Source organism: Ptychodera flava, chromosome 5 (assembly GCF_041260155.1).
Source record: "Ptychodera flava strain L36383 chromosome 5, AS_Pfla_20210202, whole genome shotgun sequence".
NCBI lineage: Eukaryota > Metazoa > Hemichordata > Enteropneusta > Ptychoderidae > Ptychodera > Ptychodera flava.
This window is the reverse complement of record NC_091932.1, coordinates 25,079,570-25,099,716: the sequence shown is the minus strand read 5'-3', so window position 1 is coordinate 25,099,716 and position 20,147 is coordinate 25,079,570. Positions and strand designations below refer to the sequence as shown.

The window sequence follows — 20,147 nt, the reverse complement described above, 5'->3', positions numbered from 1 at the left end:
TATCTCCATGCAACTGTAGCTCACTTTAATTGTGTTTCTATTGAAAATCTTGTGTAGCTCAGACCACTCTGGGAAGACTTGTGCTGATCAACAGGTCGAAGGACTTTCTTGCCGATGTTAGTTTCCACGTTTTTACAGAAATGGGGTTTAAAAACGATGTTACGTTTTCTCTTATGGTTCCTCCTTGTTGATTCGTTGATATTAACGTATTGAACTTGGACGTTTTAACCACTGGACTTGAACACTGTGTTAAAATGACCTTTGTGATTTCTTTCTTTATCTGCTCTGCCTTGCTCAACACCATCTAAAAACACAGTATATTGGTACATCCAAACCATATAAATGAGAGCTCAGATCTAAGGAAAATTTAGTTTTGTCTGACTGATGATTGCAGGATGCATGAAATTTAAGTAACATACATTATCACTGAAAGATTATAACTTGAAGTCAGTTTTGTTATTATTTATAAACACTCTCCTTTTTACCATCCAGCATTATAATTTCCCATCAGGATATAGTTATGTTTACTTATATATATTATATATATATATATATATATATATATATATATATATATATATATATATATATATATAAGTGTATGTGTATATATGGTGAGAGAGAGAGAGAGAGAGAGAGAGAGAGAGAGAGAGAGAGAGAGAGAGAGAGAGAGAGAGAGAGAGAGAGAGAGAGAGAGAGGGAGAGAGAAAGATTTTGTCAAGTAATAATGATGGACTTGCTTAGTTGTGACTCGGCGTTTCACGCTGTTACACGATCATCAGACGACTGGTGTTGTTCTTGTCAGCGCACATGGTAACTCGCAGATGGATAGTATGCTGTGTTGTATTGTTTTGCAGGTTCTTAGGGGAAGTTTGTGAGGTAGAACTAGTTCTTCTGACGGCATTTTGAAATTAGTTCTGTTCTTTGTTTACTTTGGCGTGTTTATGTAGTTTTTCTTTAGGGCATCCTGTATTGATAATATTTGAGTAGATATTCGCCCAACATGTACATTACAACCTGGCGAGATATATATATATTATATATATATATATATATATATATATATATATATATATATATATATATATATATATATATATATCGTCAGGTTTTAATGTACAAATTGGGCGAATATCTACTCAAACATTATTAAAACTATAATAAGCATTCTCTAAAATCCCTCCACTGAAATTATGTTCAAAAATTATCTCCCAAATGAGAAGAATTCATTAATATTCGTCTTTTCAAAATATGGGCGAAAAAACCCTTCATCTTAAAGTTTGTGAGGCTGTTATAATAGCTTTGAATTAGTTTTACGAGCCTCGGATAATCTGTGGCGACTTTCAGACAGACGTAATGGTGCTTGCCAATCAGGGGACTTAATAGTATCACTCACTTAATGCATGAATCGGTTCATTTTCATGGTGACGTTCTAATTTGGTAGGCAGTCAGTTTCATTAACTTGTTATTGTGCCACCTCTGCATAGCCGACGGGCAGGTGAAATGGAATCAGCTAGTCATTACAGAACAAGTGTGGATAAACCGCATTGAATTCAAGGCGATGCAATTGGAATGATATTATAAGTCATAAGACTACGGATTGGTGACTCTACGGGGAAATGCTAATTTCAGTGCTGTTTGTTCTCTTATCGTGTTTTTTTTTCCTACGTGGAGAAGAATGTACGATTAGGCGTCATCCTTTACAATACATTCCCTTTCTTTATCAATATTTTACGATTTCAATTTGTTGTATAATGATACAGTAATGCAACAAATCCATGAATGTTAGGCATGTCCAAATTTGCGTGTACCTCAGTCCTTCTCGAGGGAAGGTGTGGTCTGTAAAGTTTTGGATAATGCCCACACTGCTCATATGAGACAACATTTTGCGATGTTTTGGACGAATTTTCACATATTTTCAAGTTTCAAGTCGACAACCACATTGTCTACTCGTTCACACATAATCTGCTTTTGCGAGATTCTTGTCATAATGCTGTGTCGTAAATGGAACTAGGAAACGGAGAAATATTATCGGTTCCTGCCCAATAGTCATAATTTTCCCCCTCGCAAAGAACATCAAAGTCAGCCGCAGAACGGCAGATTTACAACACGATATGTGTCGTCAGCCTCAGTGCACTGGCAAGCGTATGCAACACCTGCCAACTTCAAAATGAAGCGAAGATTAACTTGATCTGATAGGCATATAACGTTAGTACTAGCATAGACGCGCTACAGAAACTATTAATGGCTTTAGCACCGTCATTATTTCAGTGTGCGAGTGTGATTTCGCCGCTGGCTTTACATCATACAGCTTGAAATTTTAATGTGGTTTCATGCGATACCCTAATGATAAAAAAACGGTTGCCTATCTTCAAGAAGCATTCAGTGCGGATTCCATAAATCACTGGTATTAGTAAAATTTAACCATGCTCATATTAATATTTAGAGTCTAATAATACGATTTCTCAAACACGACATTCATTTTTCAATGGACATGTCAACGATTCTCGGAACACTGCAATTATTGCAATCTTCGTAGGGAAATTTTAAGATGATTATACCCGTCAGTAAATCCATGTTCCCTGAAATCCAATCAGGATACGAAAAAAACAGATAGTCGCTATGCGGTCATAGTTTCAGTTTCGAAAGAGCCTGTTTGGATTTTTTTGATAACTGGATTGTTAGCATTGTAGATATACTTCTTCACAAATAAGAAAACGTCTTATGTTCTATTGGCGTCCGTTCTATCACTCACGGTAACCAAACTCGCGTCATGAGAAAATGGTGGTCGAGAAACGGGGATGTGACGACAATATTCGATATGATTTAATCCCTATTATTTTCGATGACTAGAGATTTTACCCGCGCAAAGATTTAAGGGAGGACAAGATGGCGATGCTTTTAGTGCTCATTAGTACCACAGAGAAACATATAGACAGAGTGGCAACACTTGCATGCCTTTTGTTCCATGGTCGTCTCGGTAGACTATTGGCTATTCATATTAAAATGAGCTTCAAAGGTGTTAAACTTTTTTGAGGCTTTGTTTGTGGTTGATAATTACACGAGATTATGCGAAAAATACGACGAGATGGCATCGTGCTGCCAGTCGCGTAGCAACCATAGTTACTTTGTGAGCTCTCTGGCCAGAAACACTGCTTCACGCCAATCAAAACATAACACGCCAGCAGTTTCATAAACATGTCCTTCCTTGACGCATGTGTAAAAGACGGTATGACTGACCGTAAACCATTGAGTAAAACCAGACAGTATCGATAAAAGACTTTCAAATTTGGTTCAAATACACTCATTATACATTCATAAAAATATGAGAGGAATTTTTAAAACGGTAAAACTCATTTTCCTGAAGCTCAAAACACCCCGTTTTCGCCAGCACGTCAATTCTGCTCAGCACCACACAACAACAACACAAACTTTGCCGAACATACTTTCGCCTAACAATTGGCGAAAATCCGAAAATTACCGAAGGATTCATGGTCGGCACTCTTCGGAAAAGAGAGGCGAGAGCAACCTGAGGCGAGGCGAACATGGATGGGTTACGTAACCGCTTCACGCCTTAAATAATACCCGTTGCCACTCTGTCTATCTTTCTCTATGCTAGTACTCAGATGTCGATTTGCTTGCTTGCAAACCAGATGCTAAAGTGACAGCCTCTCTCTCTCTCTCTCTCTCTCTCTCTCTTCTCTCTCTCTCTCTCTCTCTCTCTCTAAATGCTAACAGAAATAATCTCCGGGTGACGAATCTTCAGTAGAAACCATTGGGTTGTAATTTAAGGTTATTGCTGCGAAATGAAGTCATGTTTAGGGTGAAAACGACAAACAAATTCTTGATGAGTGAAATAATATTATAATGCTTTACTTGTACTTTTATGTTATATTTAGAATCGTTGAAACATAATAGTTAATAAAGTAGGGTCTTATAATTACGAAAAATATGTGCTGACAAAAAAAAATTTAACATATTGACAATATAAAATGAGTATAATGATTGTAATGTAATCTTGGCGACAGTATATTTTTTCGGTAAAGTGTCCAATTAGGACTGTATTACAGCAATGTCGTCAACATTTCCTGAACCTGTAACATTCTAAAGGAGGTCATCTGGTGGTTCAATTTGTTAAAATGAACTATCAAGTCAGTACTGAACGTTACCATTACATAGAAATAGCGCTCGTGGCATACGCGGCAGGAATTATCTTAGCAGTCTACAACAGATTGGTCACGAGGTCTTTTCATGGGCTTTCTTCAGCCGTCAAATTTATCATGAGGTACAGTCTGGATTTGCATGTGGTATATTTGAGTGTTTGCGTTCACGGCTTCAATTACAGAATACCTCTCCAATTAATTTGCAAAGTAAGTAGCAATCGTTCGAAATACTGCACTTTATGTCTGTCCGTCTATCTGTCTGTCTATCTGTCTGTTTATCTATTAGCCTTTGTTGTCTATCTATCTATCTATCTATCTATCTATCTATCTATCTATCTATCTCTATCTATCTAGCTATCTATCTATCTATCTATCTATCTGTCTATCTGTCTATATGTTTGTCTATCTATCTCTCTCTATCTTTCCCTCCCCTGTATACATACACACAAACACACACACATACACACATATATATGTAATATATATATATATATATATATATATATATATATATATATATATATATATATATATATAATCATACATTTATACGAACACAATGCTGAAAAATTTTCGTTTCCACTTAAAACTACTATACAGTGTTTAAACGCCTCGCCCTCGGGTATTTAAAGAAAAGAAAGGAAGTCTGCTAGCAGACGTCATCGCGTCGACATTTTAATTGATATATATACTCTCAGATTATTGTTGGCAGGCTCTGCATGTTCGTCAATAATTGCACATCTAGCGACTGGAATTAGGCCTTTCAGTGAAATTTTTACCTTCATTCCACGTTCAAATCCAATCCTTCCATTTCATATTTTGCCAATCGAGTCACACTGAAGCCGTTTATAATGACGCAGGGAAATGTCACTTTATAAAAGCAGTTACTGCAAAGCGCAGTGGTCTTATTATCTTGCTGAACGAGGCAAATCGAATTTCATATCTGATGAATCTGAGGGTTGCTGACCACCCGGAAACCATTATCCCTTGGCTCGTTATCACTACGTTAAATTAGAAAGACTTTGTAATCACATAGCTTATACTTGCATGTTATCTCCATTCACAAAAAGAGTCCAAAAGAAGCAACTGCAAGTGTTTCCCATTAAATAATGTTGCAAACTTGACATTTATGCCAATTTTTAACACTAGTCAAGTTCAATGTTTTAGGGTAGTAATTCATTATATTGTGTTTGTATAATAACTTATCAACTGAAACGCACTTTATAAACAGACAAACAAGTATATTTATAAATATTCGGATACAAGAATATATATATATATATATATATATATATATATATATATATATATGTATATATATGTATGTATGTAAGTATGTATTCAGATAGAAGAATATAACACGATTGGAACTAATTTGGGATAATTGGGTGGTGAAGTAATGACGATTTAAGGTAGTATGCACCTCGAAAGTAAAAGAGTTAAACTTTTGCTCTAACTTTCCTCAGTTAATCTTTCAACCATTTTCTTTCAAATCAAGAATAAATATAGGGGGTCACCGCGCAAATTTGGTACTAGAGAAACAAATTACCCAAGATTTACCGATATTAGAAATTCAAAATGGCCGCCATCCCTGTGTTAACTCTATTGAGATAAAAAAAAAACTTTCGAATTTCGAAAAACTAAGCCGGTAAAAAGTTTTCTTTCACCAAGAGCTTTAAATGAACCCCAACATGTGATACATCAGAAAAGAATTGTAAAAGTTTGAGAGTCTGAATATCTGTCCCCGAGGTGCGTTCTCCCTTAATCTTAAATGTAATCTCATCTTTTTATATTACACACTTGTTTCTGTGAGTAATTTGCGATATTGCAACATTTAGTTGTACGGCACCTAACCCTTTTGACAAATTGAAAAATATGGAAATCCAGTTATCCAAAATTAGTTCCAATCGTGTTATATATATATATATATATATATATATATATATATATATATATATATATATATATATATATATATATATATATATATATATTCGTATAGAAGAATGCGCCGTCAGAGGGCCAATGATTTACACCATATAATGAGGAAATAGAGTGAGGATTGTACGCATTCGATGCAAACCCTTTGATTGATATATTTCAGACATTAAATCAACTGGAGATTAAAAGTACCAACTGCCTTGCGGGAAGAGGATTTCAATCGCTGTTGCAGATGTCCGATCGGAAGCGGCTCCGGCTGCAGCGTATAGTAACAAGTATATGCCACTAAAGCTGTTTGTAATCTCTGAGGTATCTTCCATGTTCCCTAAGAATAAGATTTGTAATGTCTCGAGCATGGAGTATGGAGTACTCTGTACTATGAAGAAGCCAAAAGGTATTGCATTGACGAAATGCTAATCAGACGCCTACTACCTTACCCGAATTTCTCGACTCTCCATAATAACCATGTGATCTTTCTACAAAGAAGATCTCAATAATCATCTTCCCGGATACGCGTTTCGTCGTGACCTATCTAAGTATTTCAATCACCAATTCAATCGGATTACTGCTCGTGGTGAATTTTTTTTTCTTCTTTCGCCGTCATTTTATAGGTATTACGTGCAGCAGCGTTCTTTTGATCTTCTGGTTGTGACAGCAAATCGTGAGAGAGTCTTAGCAGAGAGGACAAATTACAATGTCATACTGCTCTTGCGGCATAATAAGAACTCCAAAATTGATCTCCAACGACTCGATCTTTCAGATACAAAGGTATAAAGGCACAATTTAATAATGCTGCATTCTATCTGAAGCGCTCGGTCGAACAGAAAGTCAATTAAAAATGTATAAGTAATTATCCGGCATTAATAACATTCGCCGTTATCAAGCGCGCCGGTAGATCTTCAGGGGCACTGAGAAGACCAGATGTCAACTAGATAACATTGGGCAGGAGAAATAATTGTTAGCGAGACCTCAGCGTTTTATATTCGCTGTTGTGTTGCGTCCACACGTGTCAGTTTCTCGGGAGAGGAAGAAATTGTTTGTGTAGGTCAGAAAAATAAAGACACTGAGGCATGATGAAATTACAAATTGACATTTTCCGTCGTCCGGTGCTAGTCATGTAAGTCCGATTGGCTGTTACCATGGATTGTGTAGAGTAGTAAAATTGCTCCCGGAGATTTCATTGCGCGCGCGTGGTTCACTCAAGTCGCCAGTGTCTACTTACAGCATCTTTGAAAATTACCCCACGGTAGCCATTTCTTCTCCCAATACCGATCTCGGTTGTTTCAATAGTCACGCATGATCCTCCCGAACAATTTCGCTGCAGTTCACACATCATTGAGGTCTCTCAAAGGGGGACGAAATCCGCGGCATGCGTTCATCACCAGTGTGGCAGTGAACGGATCCCGAGTTCATCTGAGCGAAATCCCCGTCCCGAGGGTACAAGATCGACTCCCCGACATACCCCGATGATACAGGCGGGAAAATTATTTTCAAAGCCTATTATGTGAAAGAAATCATGACTTCATGGCTTCTTCAGAGATAAAGGTATACCTTGGGGTGATATCGACATAACTCATCATGGAGACGGCATCTACGCAGACTAAGCCGACCTACAGCCTGTGTTCTGAATCGTGTTTTATAAATTGTGAAGGTACCAGGACTTTTAGACGCTGCTGTACTATTATATGCCGCGGTTTTTTTTGAAATGTTACAGTGTTCTTGTATAGTAGGGATAAAGCAGGAAAGGTTACAAGGTGATCAGTTTTATTTCCCAGTAATGGTTGAACCGTTTTCTTGTTTAGTACAGATTTGTTTACCTCCTCTTATTTGGTGACCAGCTTTGCAAACTCATCATAACAGATGCCGTAACAGTGTAATGGACGTCGTACAACTCTCACGCAGTTTATTTTATTGGTTTTTTTTCGTGTGGCAGCCATTTTCGAAGGTTTTATTTTCAAATGCATGTCAATGTTAAGCTATGTCTAGATATTAATCGGTCCAACGAATGGCTGCAAACTTAACGCAACTCATGTACTAGAACGATACATGCCAAAGTAAGAATTCACTTGTACAGATGGTGTGCGTGGGTGTCACATTTTTTTTTCTAGTTTGCATGGCGACTGTGTACATGTTCAAGACCAAACCTGTGAATGCCAAATGACTTAAGTAAATATCACGCTAAAACACAATCATCACAGCTACAGAAAGCGTACATGAACAATAATCGTCTGTACAAAACCCACAAGAAAACCGCGGCATTACAGTTCTCACGATAGGAAATGTGTAAGTACAAAATGAGAAACCAAACGAGCGACGTTTCGGCCGCATGGTATTACGAACGACTACGTTATCTATACCCCTCACTCCATTTGGCTATAGATGATGACCACGTGACGGCCCCATGGAAATTCAAAGGTTTAGAGAATCCACTAATTTCCGTCCGATCTGGCCAAAACATTTGAAATCACACTGTTTCATTATTGAACAGTGTTTTGAAGTCGGTGTTTCCAGCCCTTTCCAATGATGAAAGGAAAATAATGAGTTTATTTCCCAATGGAGGACACGATGAAATACCAACTGCCCTATTTACCTTCAATATTCAAGGTTGTGACCAAATCAGCAGCAGACCATGAAGAGATCACAAACTTTGAGAATTCTCCAATCCTTGTCAAGCGTCTCTGGGTCATTATCGAATTCAGCAAACGTAGCTAATCGATAGGGCAAGCACATTGAATGACCTCAGATTGAAACTTCCATGCTGTGAACGCTTTAATAGGTATTTTATTAGGCGAAAAGAAATTATGCAATTCAGTTTGACACACAGCCAGCGTTTAAATTGCATCCAATATTCCGGTGAATCTCTACGTAATCTTAACACAAGGTCGTTAATAATTCATTATGTAAAGATACTCACCTAAAGTAACTTCGGTGTCACCAAGTGAACCAAAGACATTAAAAAGACGAAAAGCATACGACTTTATTTCTGTCTGTCTGTCGCTGTCGCTCTATGTCTACATGTATGTCTCTGTCTCTCTTTCTGTGTCTCTTTCTCTTTCTGTCTCTCTACGTCTGTCTGTCTGTCTGTCCGCTCTGTCTGTCTGTCTGTCTGTCTGTCTGTCTGTCTGTCTGTCTGTCTCTCTTTCTCTCTCTCTCTCTCTCTCTCTCTCTCTCTCTCTCTCTCTCTCTCTCTCTCTCTCTCTCTCTCTCTCTCTCTCTCTCTCTCTCTCTCTCTCTCTCTCTCTCTCTCCAACCACCCTAGCGTTTGCTTATCACGTTTTCCCTCGGTGGTTCATACTGATCTGCGTGTGGAATACTTCATTGGAACTAAACACATTCCTTTGCAAAATAGTGATGTCTTTTTCGTGTCTCAATGTTGAACTTGTAACTAATATTGTGGAATTTTTGGTATTTCATGACCATAATATTGCCTGACTTTCATATGCTGTTTCTCTCCGAACTGTTATCAATCGAGCCGTGAAGTACGCATTACGCTAGCCAAAATCAAGAGAAAACTACGTATGTACTATCTGAACATGGCGATCACCTTTCGCCTGCTATAATAGAAAGTCGAATAAAATGGTGCATTATTCTCTTCAAGAACGGTATATGACGTGATATCATTGGAGATACCATAGTTATCGTGGAATTCATTAGCTTCTCCGACCCTAAGAGAAGCATATCTTGGATACCGCAAAGAGAAAAAAACCACCACAAGGTCAATAAGTAAATAGCGAGCGACAGCCTCCGGCCTAGCGATAAGAGCGCAGGGACATTTTGACAAGTCTTCGCAAAATCAGAAGAGATTACATGCACTGCCCTGGCCGCCGTCAGTGTTATTTCAATCAACAGTTCAAAACAGAGGCAGTATAATGATTCACTAGATGTAGGGAATGAAGATCGAAGCTCAGTCATAAAAGCCGTGTGAAAGTATTATTACTTAGCGTTCTTTACTACACCGTGAACTCAATGCTGATTGGCTATTTTAAATCACTGTGCCGGTCGAAGGATTACTCCTTCGAAAACCAGACATTATTCCGTAGGTTTCTCTTCACTTTGACCAACATGGTCCTTTGTTGTATCGACCACTCATTCCGCTATAGGAAAAACTGACGATTTTTGCAGGTAAAGGTGTTGGGTACAGGCGATTAATACAATATCACATGCCTAGATTCATGTGCCTTTGTAAAGCTTCGGGGAAGAGCGCCCTCATATCCGTGCATTTTTCATGCCCCGCCCCGCGCCCGGTGCCCATATTTGGATGATCGCGCCCAATTCCGGAACTACCTTTTTGTACTTAGAAAATTCTACTGTAAACAACAGTGCGCGCAGATTCAAAACTTGTTGTCCGGTATAATGTGTCTAAATATGGGAATCACGTGCAGTTACTACATTAAAGGTATACAGTCACCTGTAATCTAAATATGCCCATATATGGTCAAAGGGGCGTTCCTTGATATTCAACATACCCATCTGAGGGCGCTGTTTTTAAAAAGCGGCCACCCGCTTAAAATCTGTGATTGGTTTGATTTTCTTTTTCCATGGTAACTGTGGCAAAATTGGAACAGGTGACAGCAAACCTTTAATTTTGGTACGGTACACTCGTTGCTACGTATACCCGCAAATGTTCCATTATAGTACGTAAAGCCTGCGCAAGATTCCTTGTTATGACCGTAGTCGGGCGACGAGACTCTGAAGCCGCGCCGGCAACAACGGTTGATATTTGACTAAACTCTAGTGAAACCCAATGTATACTAAGCGTGTTATTGGCAAAATACACTGTTAGAATATTATCAAATCGAGTGAGGTTACGCTATGCTACATGAGCAAAGCCGTCAGCTAGCCCTCATTCATCTTCAAGTACATGGTGATTTCATCGCAAAGTGGTTACAAAAGTTTACCTTAAGGCATAATATCCTTTTTCAATCGAATATTTTTTCCTGTTTATATGATCTCGCTGCCTGTTCAGTGTCAATTACAATAACGTATGTTGCTCGGCGTGTTCTAAAGGTAAACAAATCATGCGATGATTACGTATGTCATTCAAAAACGGGATGGGGCCAACGCTTTTCTGAAACTTTGACAAGAATGGTTGTGGTTCTTTTTTTAGATCTCACGTATTTTTATCTCAAAAACTATGCTGAACACGATTTGATTACATGTCATTCCTTTAGGTGTACGATAAATCCTTTATTGCCCTCATTGCGGACCTCGGTCGTACGACGTATACGTATGTGCCCTCGCACGCTCTGGCCCTTGCGCCGTACAACCTCGGTCCGCAAACCCCGCATCAGGCCCTGAATAAGATTGTTGACTACGTCGCGATGACAGCTATCCCTTTGTTCTAATTCATCAAACAAAAGAGATCACTATACATGTCATCCTCAGATGAAAATCAACTCGTTAATGCTAACCGTCATTATTGTTCTCTGCGCATATACATGTATGAGTACTGTATGTATATGATATCAGCATGTCGCATGTCAAGCTATCTCGCTAATACACGATATCGATCTATACATACATGTCTGTCCGTCTGTCCGTCTGTCTGTCTGTCTGTCTGTCTGTCTGTCTGTCTGTCTGTATGTATGTATGTATGTATGTATGTATGTATGTATGTATGTATGTATGTATGTATGTATGTATGTATGTATGTATGTATGCATGCATGCATGCATGCATGTATGTATGTATGTATGTATGTATGTATGTATGTATGTATGTATGTATGTATGTATGTATGTATGTATGCATGCAAGCGTGAATATATGCAATGATGCTCGCATTTATAAATGTATATGCTATGCTTGTGTTTATAAGTCTGGACACCCTACATCGATAACTGTCACTCGCTGTACAGTCGTAGTCTTGTCGTAGGAAGATATGGGAATCCTCCGTAATGATTCGTCGTCAACTCGGAGAGCGCTAGCGATCTTACCGAGTGTTGGAGAAGCTGCCTCGTCAGTCCCCGTTATGCTTCGCTCTGCAAGAGAAAGCGAGGAAAACACAAGTGACCTTTGCAAAGCCGTGGCAATCAATCAAGATCGGAATGCAGCTATTACAAATCCCAACGCTGTGAAATGGCCGTTTTATGTGCCTCCAAGGAGCTTACGAAGTTAATATTTCCTAGTCAAAGTTTATTGAAAATTGCGTTCAAAATAGCTCTAATGAGGTGAAAAATGAAAGGTGCATTCCGCGAGGGCATGCCTTAAATAAATAAAATGAAATTTCCCCGGGAAGGTTGCAGACGTCGAAAACACGATTGCAAAATGATTAATATCGTTCGAATTTACAACGCATGCTATCGGGTTATACACAAATTCCATTCATTCCATTCATTGACTGCTGTGTGTTGGATTGCTTATATCTTACAGACTTAGAGACTTACATACACAAGTACTTGTAAGATATACCAGTGTCTGTTATCGATAAGCCCCAACTTTTGCATTCATGAAATCTTCATTATAGCATTCTGCGAGATAATACACATTCTCACCCGTATGAAATAAACTTAAGGACTATCGGATATCGATTTTGTTCTTGTATCTCATGATTTACAAAATAAATAAACACTGAGTAATCAATCAGCCGAGCGTCGTCAGATATGACTTAAAGTTATACAGTCACCTGTAATCTTAATATGCCAATATACGGTCAAAGGGGCGTTCCTTGGTATTCAAAATGACCACCTGAGGGCGCTGTTTTAAAAAGCAGCCACCCGCTTAAAATCTATGATTGGTTAGATTTTCTCTTTCCGTGGTGACTGTGGCAGAATTGGAACAGGTGACAGTATACCTTTAACTGTACACCTCGAAGAAAGTAGTGTCAATATCATAGTCCAACATTAGTGTGTTGATATTGTCGATAGTCAAAAGTTTGCCATGGTAAACCTTTGTCACACAGTGTTTATATCGAACCAATAACTTTTTTAACATGACGCGCATAGCTTACAAAGTGTTGTAACACATTCATTTAACGAATACAACTGAACTATGGGTCTATATTATGCTCCTGTCAAAATAGCGATACATCAGTTGGTTGATGATTATTGACTAAAATCTTGAAATATGAGCGCAGGGAGATGGAAAATATACTTTTTTGAAGAATAGCTGATCGTGACTATATAACACTTAATCACAGAAGTGCTAACGAAGATCTTTTTTTTGTTGGAATTTGGTAGCTTGGTAAATATCATAAATCACACATAAATTTAAATATATATTACTTCAAGTGGAAGGACAAGATGTGCAAAGTACTTTCGCATGAGGCAGTTTAATTTTCTACTAAAATATTTGTATTCATGTTTAGTTCATATGTTATAAATGTGAGCCATCTTAGGTACTCCAAAATGTACATTGCTTAAATGTTACTGTTATCATAGGGTGATGCCTACGTGTCTGTCCCCAGGGGTGGGTAGGTGTTTCGTTGTATTGCTAATAAAGATATATTCTACCAACCTTTGGTGTTTTGGTCTTAACTTAGCACTGCCCTTGACAATCTCGCGTAAACGTTTTATCAACGGGCTGTATCTATTATCTGATGAGTTTGAGTGCCTAATTGGCCAAAGTGAGCAAGGGTAAATTACTAATCTGTGGACGCTGACGCAGATTATCACCGGATTAAATTTGATAAAGTCAACAACGAACGCGCAAGCAATGTATATCTTATGTTATACCTTACTGGTGCGTTCGTTGTTGACTTTGTCAAAGTTAATCCGGTGATAATCTGGTGACAGCGTCCACAGATTAGTAATTTACCCTTGCTTGCTTTGGCGAATTAGGCAATCAAACGCATCAGATAATAGACGCAACACAGTGACAAAACTTCGGAGCATGGAGCTCCTTTTTAGCTCCACGGCGAAGGAGAAAAAGAAATCGTTACAAAAACTAGTGCTAACATAAGACAAAGAAACCAAAGCTGCAAAGAAAGGTCGGTGGTATAAATCTTTATTGGCAATACATATCGCAGTCAAACGTATTAAAATAAAAAAAACCATAGCAAGAAGAATCCTGTGCTAACATCCCTACCTCCACCCCAACCCTTGGGGATGGACTTTCGTGCTTTCCCCTATGCTGTTATTGCACCCTTAAGTATATTTCAGAATAACCTGAAAGACCGCAGGAGTTGAGGAACCCAATACTAATATTTCTTCGGGAAGAGTTCAGACTGCATCCATTCAGTGGTTGGCCCCTTAAAGGTATACTGTCACCTGTTCCAATTTTGCCACACTTACCATGGAAAGAGAAAATCTAACCAATCACAGATTTTAAGCGGGTGGCCGCTTTTTAAAAACAGTGCCCTCACATAGGCATTTTGAATACCAAGGAACGCCCCTTTGACCATATATGGGCATATTTAGATTACAGGTGACTGTATACCTTTACATATATAGTTATGATACATCCGAATGCATTGAATACAGCATTTGGAAGGATGTGAATGATGACTAGGATCTAGGAAGACAGGAAATTATCAATGGAAAAAAGGTTACTGAATCATGCGAAAACGTACATGTTCCTTTAGCGAGGCACGAGATCACCGACTCAACTGCTCGCAAATGTTCATCATGAAAACCTAATTCCATAAGCTCGATGAGTTTGAAACGAGCTTTTCTAATAATGAATATAAAAGTGAAGTCGACGGTTGTTTTGTTGAATCACAAACGGGGCTCACAGTGTCAGTAGCAGAAAGTGCAGATTCCGAAATACGCAAGTTGCATTTTGAAGCTTGTCACGGTGTTTTGAGAAGGGCGGGACCTTCTAGCCGCCGTCTCTAAAGAGAACCAGCCACAGAACGATTGGTTGCTCGTGATCCTCTGTCAGTATTCAAGGCAGTTGCTTCACTTAGTTTGTTGGCTGGCAAGGACTTTGTTTGCAGTACACTAAATCATAATAAATTTCAAAAAGTTATTTGCTTCTGAAGATCTCTGTATCCTCTCTCCTTTACAGGACTAGCACGCATTGACAGTAGCACAATTTACATGCATCTTTAATACCGTGCATGTTGTATTTTCAAATCAGTTCTGAATTATTCAGGTCACTGTAGGTTCGAGGACGATAACAACATGAGATTTTATGACGTGTTGGCAGAATTATTGACTACGCAAGATGAATTATTGACGCTTCGTGTGGCGACCGCCGTTTTCAGAAGTTGATACAATTCACACCTGTTATTAAATGTTGAAGTAATACTAGAAATCATTTTCGTGTGTAGGAGAGTCAACAATTATTGGTTCGCCATGACGGCAGGTGATAATCATTTCTCAACATAGAAATTCGTGTTTGACTCACTAGTGGCACCAAGCAAAGATATTGAAGGCAAATTGCTTCAATGCTTATTAGGGTTGAATTCGCCTCGGGGACAGATATTTGGACCGTCAAACTTTTACAATCTTTTCTTAACTACCTCTTGTTTGAGCTCATTTTTAAGCTCTTGGTAAAAGGAAAATTTTCACCATCTTAATTTTTCGAAAATTGAGAATTTAATTTTTCCGAAAATTGAGAATTTAATTTTGCTCCATACAGTTAACACGGGGATGACGGCCATTTTGAATTTCAAATATCGGTAAATCTTGGATAATGTGTTTCTCTAGAACCAAAATTTGCGAGGTGACCCCTTGATTTTGATTTTGATTTTGAAACAGCATGGTTGCAAGATCCCTTCAGGAAAATTTGAGCGAATTCTAAAGCTTAAGCCTTTCACTTTCGAGGCGCATATTTCCTCAATATTACTCTTCCTCGAGGCCATTTTCATCAATAGCATGATGGTTGGCATAATACCTTAGCTACGACGGACACCTTCGCTGAGATTAACATGATTATTTCTTGTCTGTTGCTTTTTTTTTCTCAGACTGAACTTCCTCGAATGGTTTTCAACAAATCTACCGATTGTTGAGATGATCGAAGAATAAATATCGATCGAAGATAGAAGGACTCCACCGCCACAGAAAAATGTCAACTTCAATGAACGGTAAGAAGAAAAACAAACTACCGTCTCGTTTTCTCCGTCTCTTTGTTTTTGTCTGTCTATCTACCTTTCCTTCCGTCTCAGCTATTTTTACACTATTTCCATTCATTTCAATGAAAGGACATTGCCAATATCGCTTCTACATACAATATTAACTAGACTAGCAAATAATGACGTGATTTCGCTTTCTCTTGCATTATATTACTAATCAATCAATTAATTATATCTTGCAACCTTAAATTGTTATCTTGAAGTTCTTCGTTTGATCTGTTTAATTATTCAACCAGTCATTTGGCAAAGATAAGCGATTTACTAAATGAGGTTTGGACACGGAAATACCCTTAAGTTACTATACACTGATGATCATTGAAATTAAATGATATAACTCGATATGTATCTAACCTCGAACTCTGAGTACACATTTATATGTGCCTTGTATAAAATGGCAAAACTAATATGTAAGTAAATATTTAGAGTAAATGAACATGATGTTTTCTGAACGTTTGTTCGCTTGGATCTGAAAAGATTAAGTTTACTCACTAAGCCAGTCAACAAATATCGTTGCAACAAGTTTCCGAATGAGGGCTCTTCTCATTTTCCCGCCCAATGAAGCGACATTCGAACACATAACAAAGTTATGTTCTCATAAGAATTAGCCTGCGTGCACACTTTTAGCACCATTACTTTAACCTTGTTTATAGCTATATAAAGGGAACTGCCTGCTTAGAAACTCTACCTGTTTTAACAATATCATTACGTTATTGACAAGCTATCGTTATCTGTGTTCCTATTTTTTCCTTCAGAAATGTCCAACTATTCAAACAGTACCAACGATACAGGAAGTTCGGATGCCTTCAGCTATGATTACGATCAAGCCGGGGATCTCGTTTATAATGACCCCGTAGTGCGAAATTGTTTAATCTTTTGCTACACTCTTGTGTTTGTGCCTTGTGTCCTTGGAAATATTCTCGTCATATATGTGGTTGCTGCAAACCGCTCCATGAGAACTGTGACCAACTTCTTTTTGGCAAATCTCGCAGTCGCTGATTTGTTTGTGGGCATATGCTGTATTCTTCCGGATCTGTTTTACTGGATTAGCCCGACCTGGTTTCTCGGAGAGGTCATATGCAAAGTGTACCAGTTCACCAAGGGTATGACAACGTCAGTGTCAATAAGCCTTCTGACGGTGATCTCAGTCGAAAGGTACATCGCCATCACCCTGCCCATGCACAGCCGCAGGATTTTGACGTTGGCACGCATGCGCGTCGCGATTGTGATCGTGTGGTTCATTGGCGTAGGATATAACGCGCCAAATTTGCATCTTTATGGAACCGTTGTCTACGTTGACAACGTGACCGTGTATTGTCAAATTAAGGACTATACAGCGGAAAACCTTCGGCTTTTAACAATCTACGGCAATGTGTCGATGTGTCTGTGGTACTTCGCGCCATTGCTGACAATGTTTATTCTGTATTCCCTGATCGCTCGACGGCTATGGATCAGCAGCGGAAAGGGTCACATGGCACTTAGCGAAACACCAAAAGCCCAGCAGCAGCTTAACAACAAAAAAGAACAGAAGTGTACCCGCCACCAAAAATATCGGTCAGTGCCCTTCACCGGGAAAGTTATTATTTCCTTGCCAAGGGGTAAGCCGGTAAGGCCGTCACGTGATCTAAGTGATATTTCCGGAAGTGACGTATCATCAGTGTCATCTGAGGAGGGACACAGGGAGAAATTGTCGAAAGATTTTAGGCAAAATCTACCGAACCATGTTCTATTCGAAGAAGACGTTAAAATTCTTGATGAAACTGGACAGAGTGGAACAGGCTCTCACCAAGAGCATGCCTCAGATGTTTGCATTAAGACAGGCGGTCTTACCAGAAATAACAACAAGGAAAATGTTGTTATGTTTTGTGAGAGCAGCAAAGACGCCATGTCCGCTGACTCTGCCAGAAACCAGCCCACCACTGGAAAGCTGCAACCGGCGAAATCTGCGATCACGCTGAACGACAGGTACTTCTTGAACGTTCCCGAAACGATTCACCGGAAATCGAAATCCACCAGTCATATAAATGAAAACGGCGCCCCCAACGCTTCTTTGTGGTTGGAGACGAAATCGTCAGTCGGTGGGAGCGAAAATGGGGTCGGGGACGCGAGTAGCGTTGGGAGACGGAGTAGACTGAACGACAGCAAGTTGTACAAGCGGCTACCAGTTAAAGATGACGCGGAGGGGAAAACATTGCAACGGGAGTCGCAAGAGCCGATTTGGGTTGAGAGAAAACCAAAGAAACAGGAAATAACCGAGGAAACGCCCAATCTGGATATAAACCAACAACGCGATGATAATAGATACGCCATCGAATATACAGAGAGGAAAAGTAACTATAGAAAGCACATCAAGTTTTTTACAAAAAACGGTAACAAGAATAAATATAACAATCCAACGATCAGTTATTCTCGGAAAAAGAAAGCCTCGACCTGTTCAACTTCGTCAAGAGATTCAATCAATTTACAAACGGGTAGACTGAGGCGCACAAAGAGCGTAAATGAAAGGGTTTTAACAGCAAGAAAGAAAGTAATTCGACTTTTGGTGGCAGTTGTTGGGTCTTTTGCACTGTGTCTGTTGCCTTTCCAGGTCGTTAACGTTTGGTATCAAGTTGGAGAATACCCTTTCCACACTATGTTCGGTCAACTGTTTATGCCAGTTGTCCGGATCATTTACTTTTCGAACAGCGCCCTCAATCCAATTTTGTATGCATTCCTGTCCGACAACTTTCGGATGAAGATGAAGGACGCCCTCCTATGTCGACGGGGCAGGAATTTGGCCGCACGGAGAAACCTGAACAGGCCCAAGTGGCAAAAAGTTAATAAATTCGAAACACCGTCCAGGGCAACGACGTTTGAACGTTCTGAAGTTTAGCTGTAGGATGAAATTTTATAAATTACAATTGGCTTCTTTGTCAGAAAAGCATTATCACGTGATAACTGTACACTTCACTTGATACATAAGGATCATAATGTCAATGTTGATTTCTTGTGTCAAAATACACAGAGTTTTAGCTTTTATCAATAAAGATTTAAGGTCCACCAGTCCTTCGATATCACAGGCAAACATTTTCTAAATAAATTGCACTAATAAAGATGTAGACTTTTACAAGCAAATTGAAAGATTTCATTATTTCAGCTACTGTAAAAAATGTGTTGTTTTTGTTCTTTTTGTTCAATTTTTGCCAAACTTTGCACCTAAAGAAAATAACCTAACAATAAGATAGCTGATGTTCAAGCTTGTTTTAAAAAAAAACACCATCTTTATCACTTTGAATGATAAACGTCTGGTGAGCTCATATAACACTCTTTACGTCAAAATAATGTAATTTTCAATACACCGTGAAGAACTTTGCAGTACAGTATGCATGTAATCAAGCATTTTATTCCCGATATGTCTGAATATACGGATGTGCGGCAATCAATGTTATCATTATGTCCTTTTTATGATGTTCATTTTATAAACATTTACTAAGAACTCGAAACAATCATTTATGTCAAATCAAGGGTACTTGCTGTGTAATGAACGATGGGATCTCACTGCGTGCTTTCATTATCATAATTCAGTGTATAAAGGATCGATGATATGCCGTACTTAACCACTAAATGTCTTTTATAATTCACATATTTTCATGATACAAATTTCACAAAGCTTTACATGTAGCATTCCAGGTTGTGCGCTTGAATCTACATTCTAATCTTTGAAAAGGAGAATCGGGATAATAGCGGGAAAAAACACACATGGGGAAGGAGAATCAAACTGAAATCAGAGATTAAACATTCTGTTCGCTATGACATTACATATTGTCAGGAGTTATTTTGTTGTGTAACTGGTGTAGAATTCTGCTACAAGCTTCAAAATCAATCAATCGGACACGAAGCAAGATAACGCTTGAGTACAGACTATAAAACTGTATTGTAACTTACCAACTTGCAAATGTGATATACTTTTTTTTCTACACTGTCGCTCGGTATCCCTCAGCCTTCCTTTCATATACTCTTACTTCATGGACGCTTTCTTGAACCCTTGAATTC

The 20,147-nt window shown here is 38.7% G+C and overlaps 1 protein-coding gene across 5 annotated transcripts in view; it reads left to right on the top strand.

Annotated features, from left to right (window-relative positions):
- LOC139133357 (trissin receptor-like) overlaps positions 1 to 19,912 on the top strand; it is a 164,611-nt gene extending 144,699 nt beyond the window's left edge. For 4 of the 5 annotated variants that reach the window (XM_070699913.1, XM_070699912.1, XM_070699914.1 and 1 more), the window contains 2 exons: positions 15,951 to 16,070; positions 16,871 to 19,912. In XM_070699913.1, coding sequence (XP_070556014.1) covers positions 16,052 to 16,070; positions 16,871 to 18,987 — 2,136 coding nt within the window. In that variant the 5' untranslated portion in view covers positions 15,951 to 16,051 and the 3' untranslated portion in view covers positions 18,988 to 19,912. Of the gene's footprint in view, positions 1 to 6,267; positions 6,499 to 15,950; positions 16,071 to 16,870 lie in introns of those variants that run through there. The other variant, XM_070699915.1, reaches the window with a different exon arrangement.
- The last annotated feature ends 235 nt before the right edge of the window (positions 19,913 to 20,147 follow it).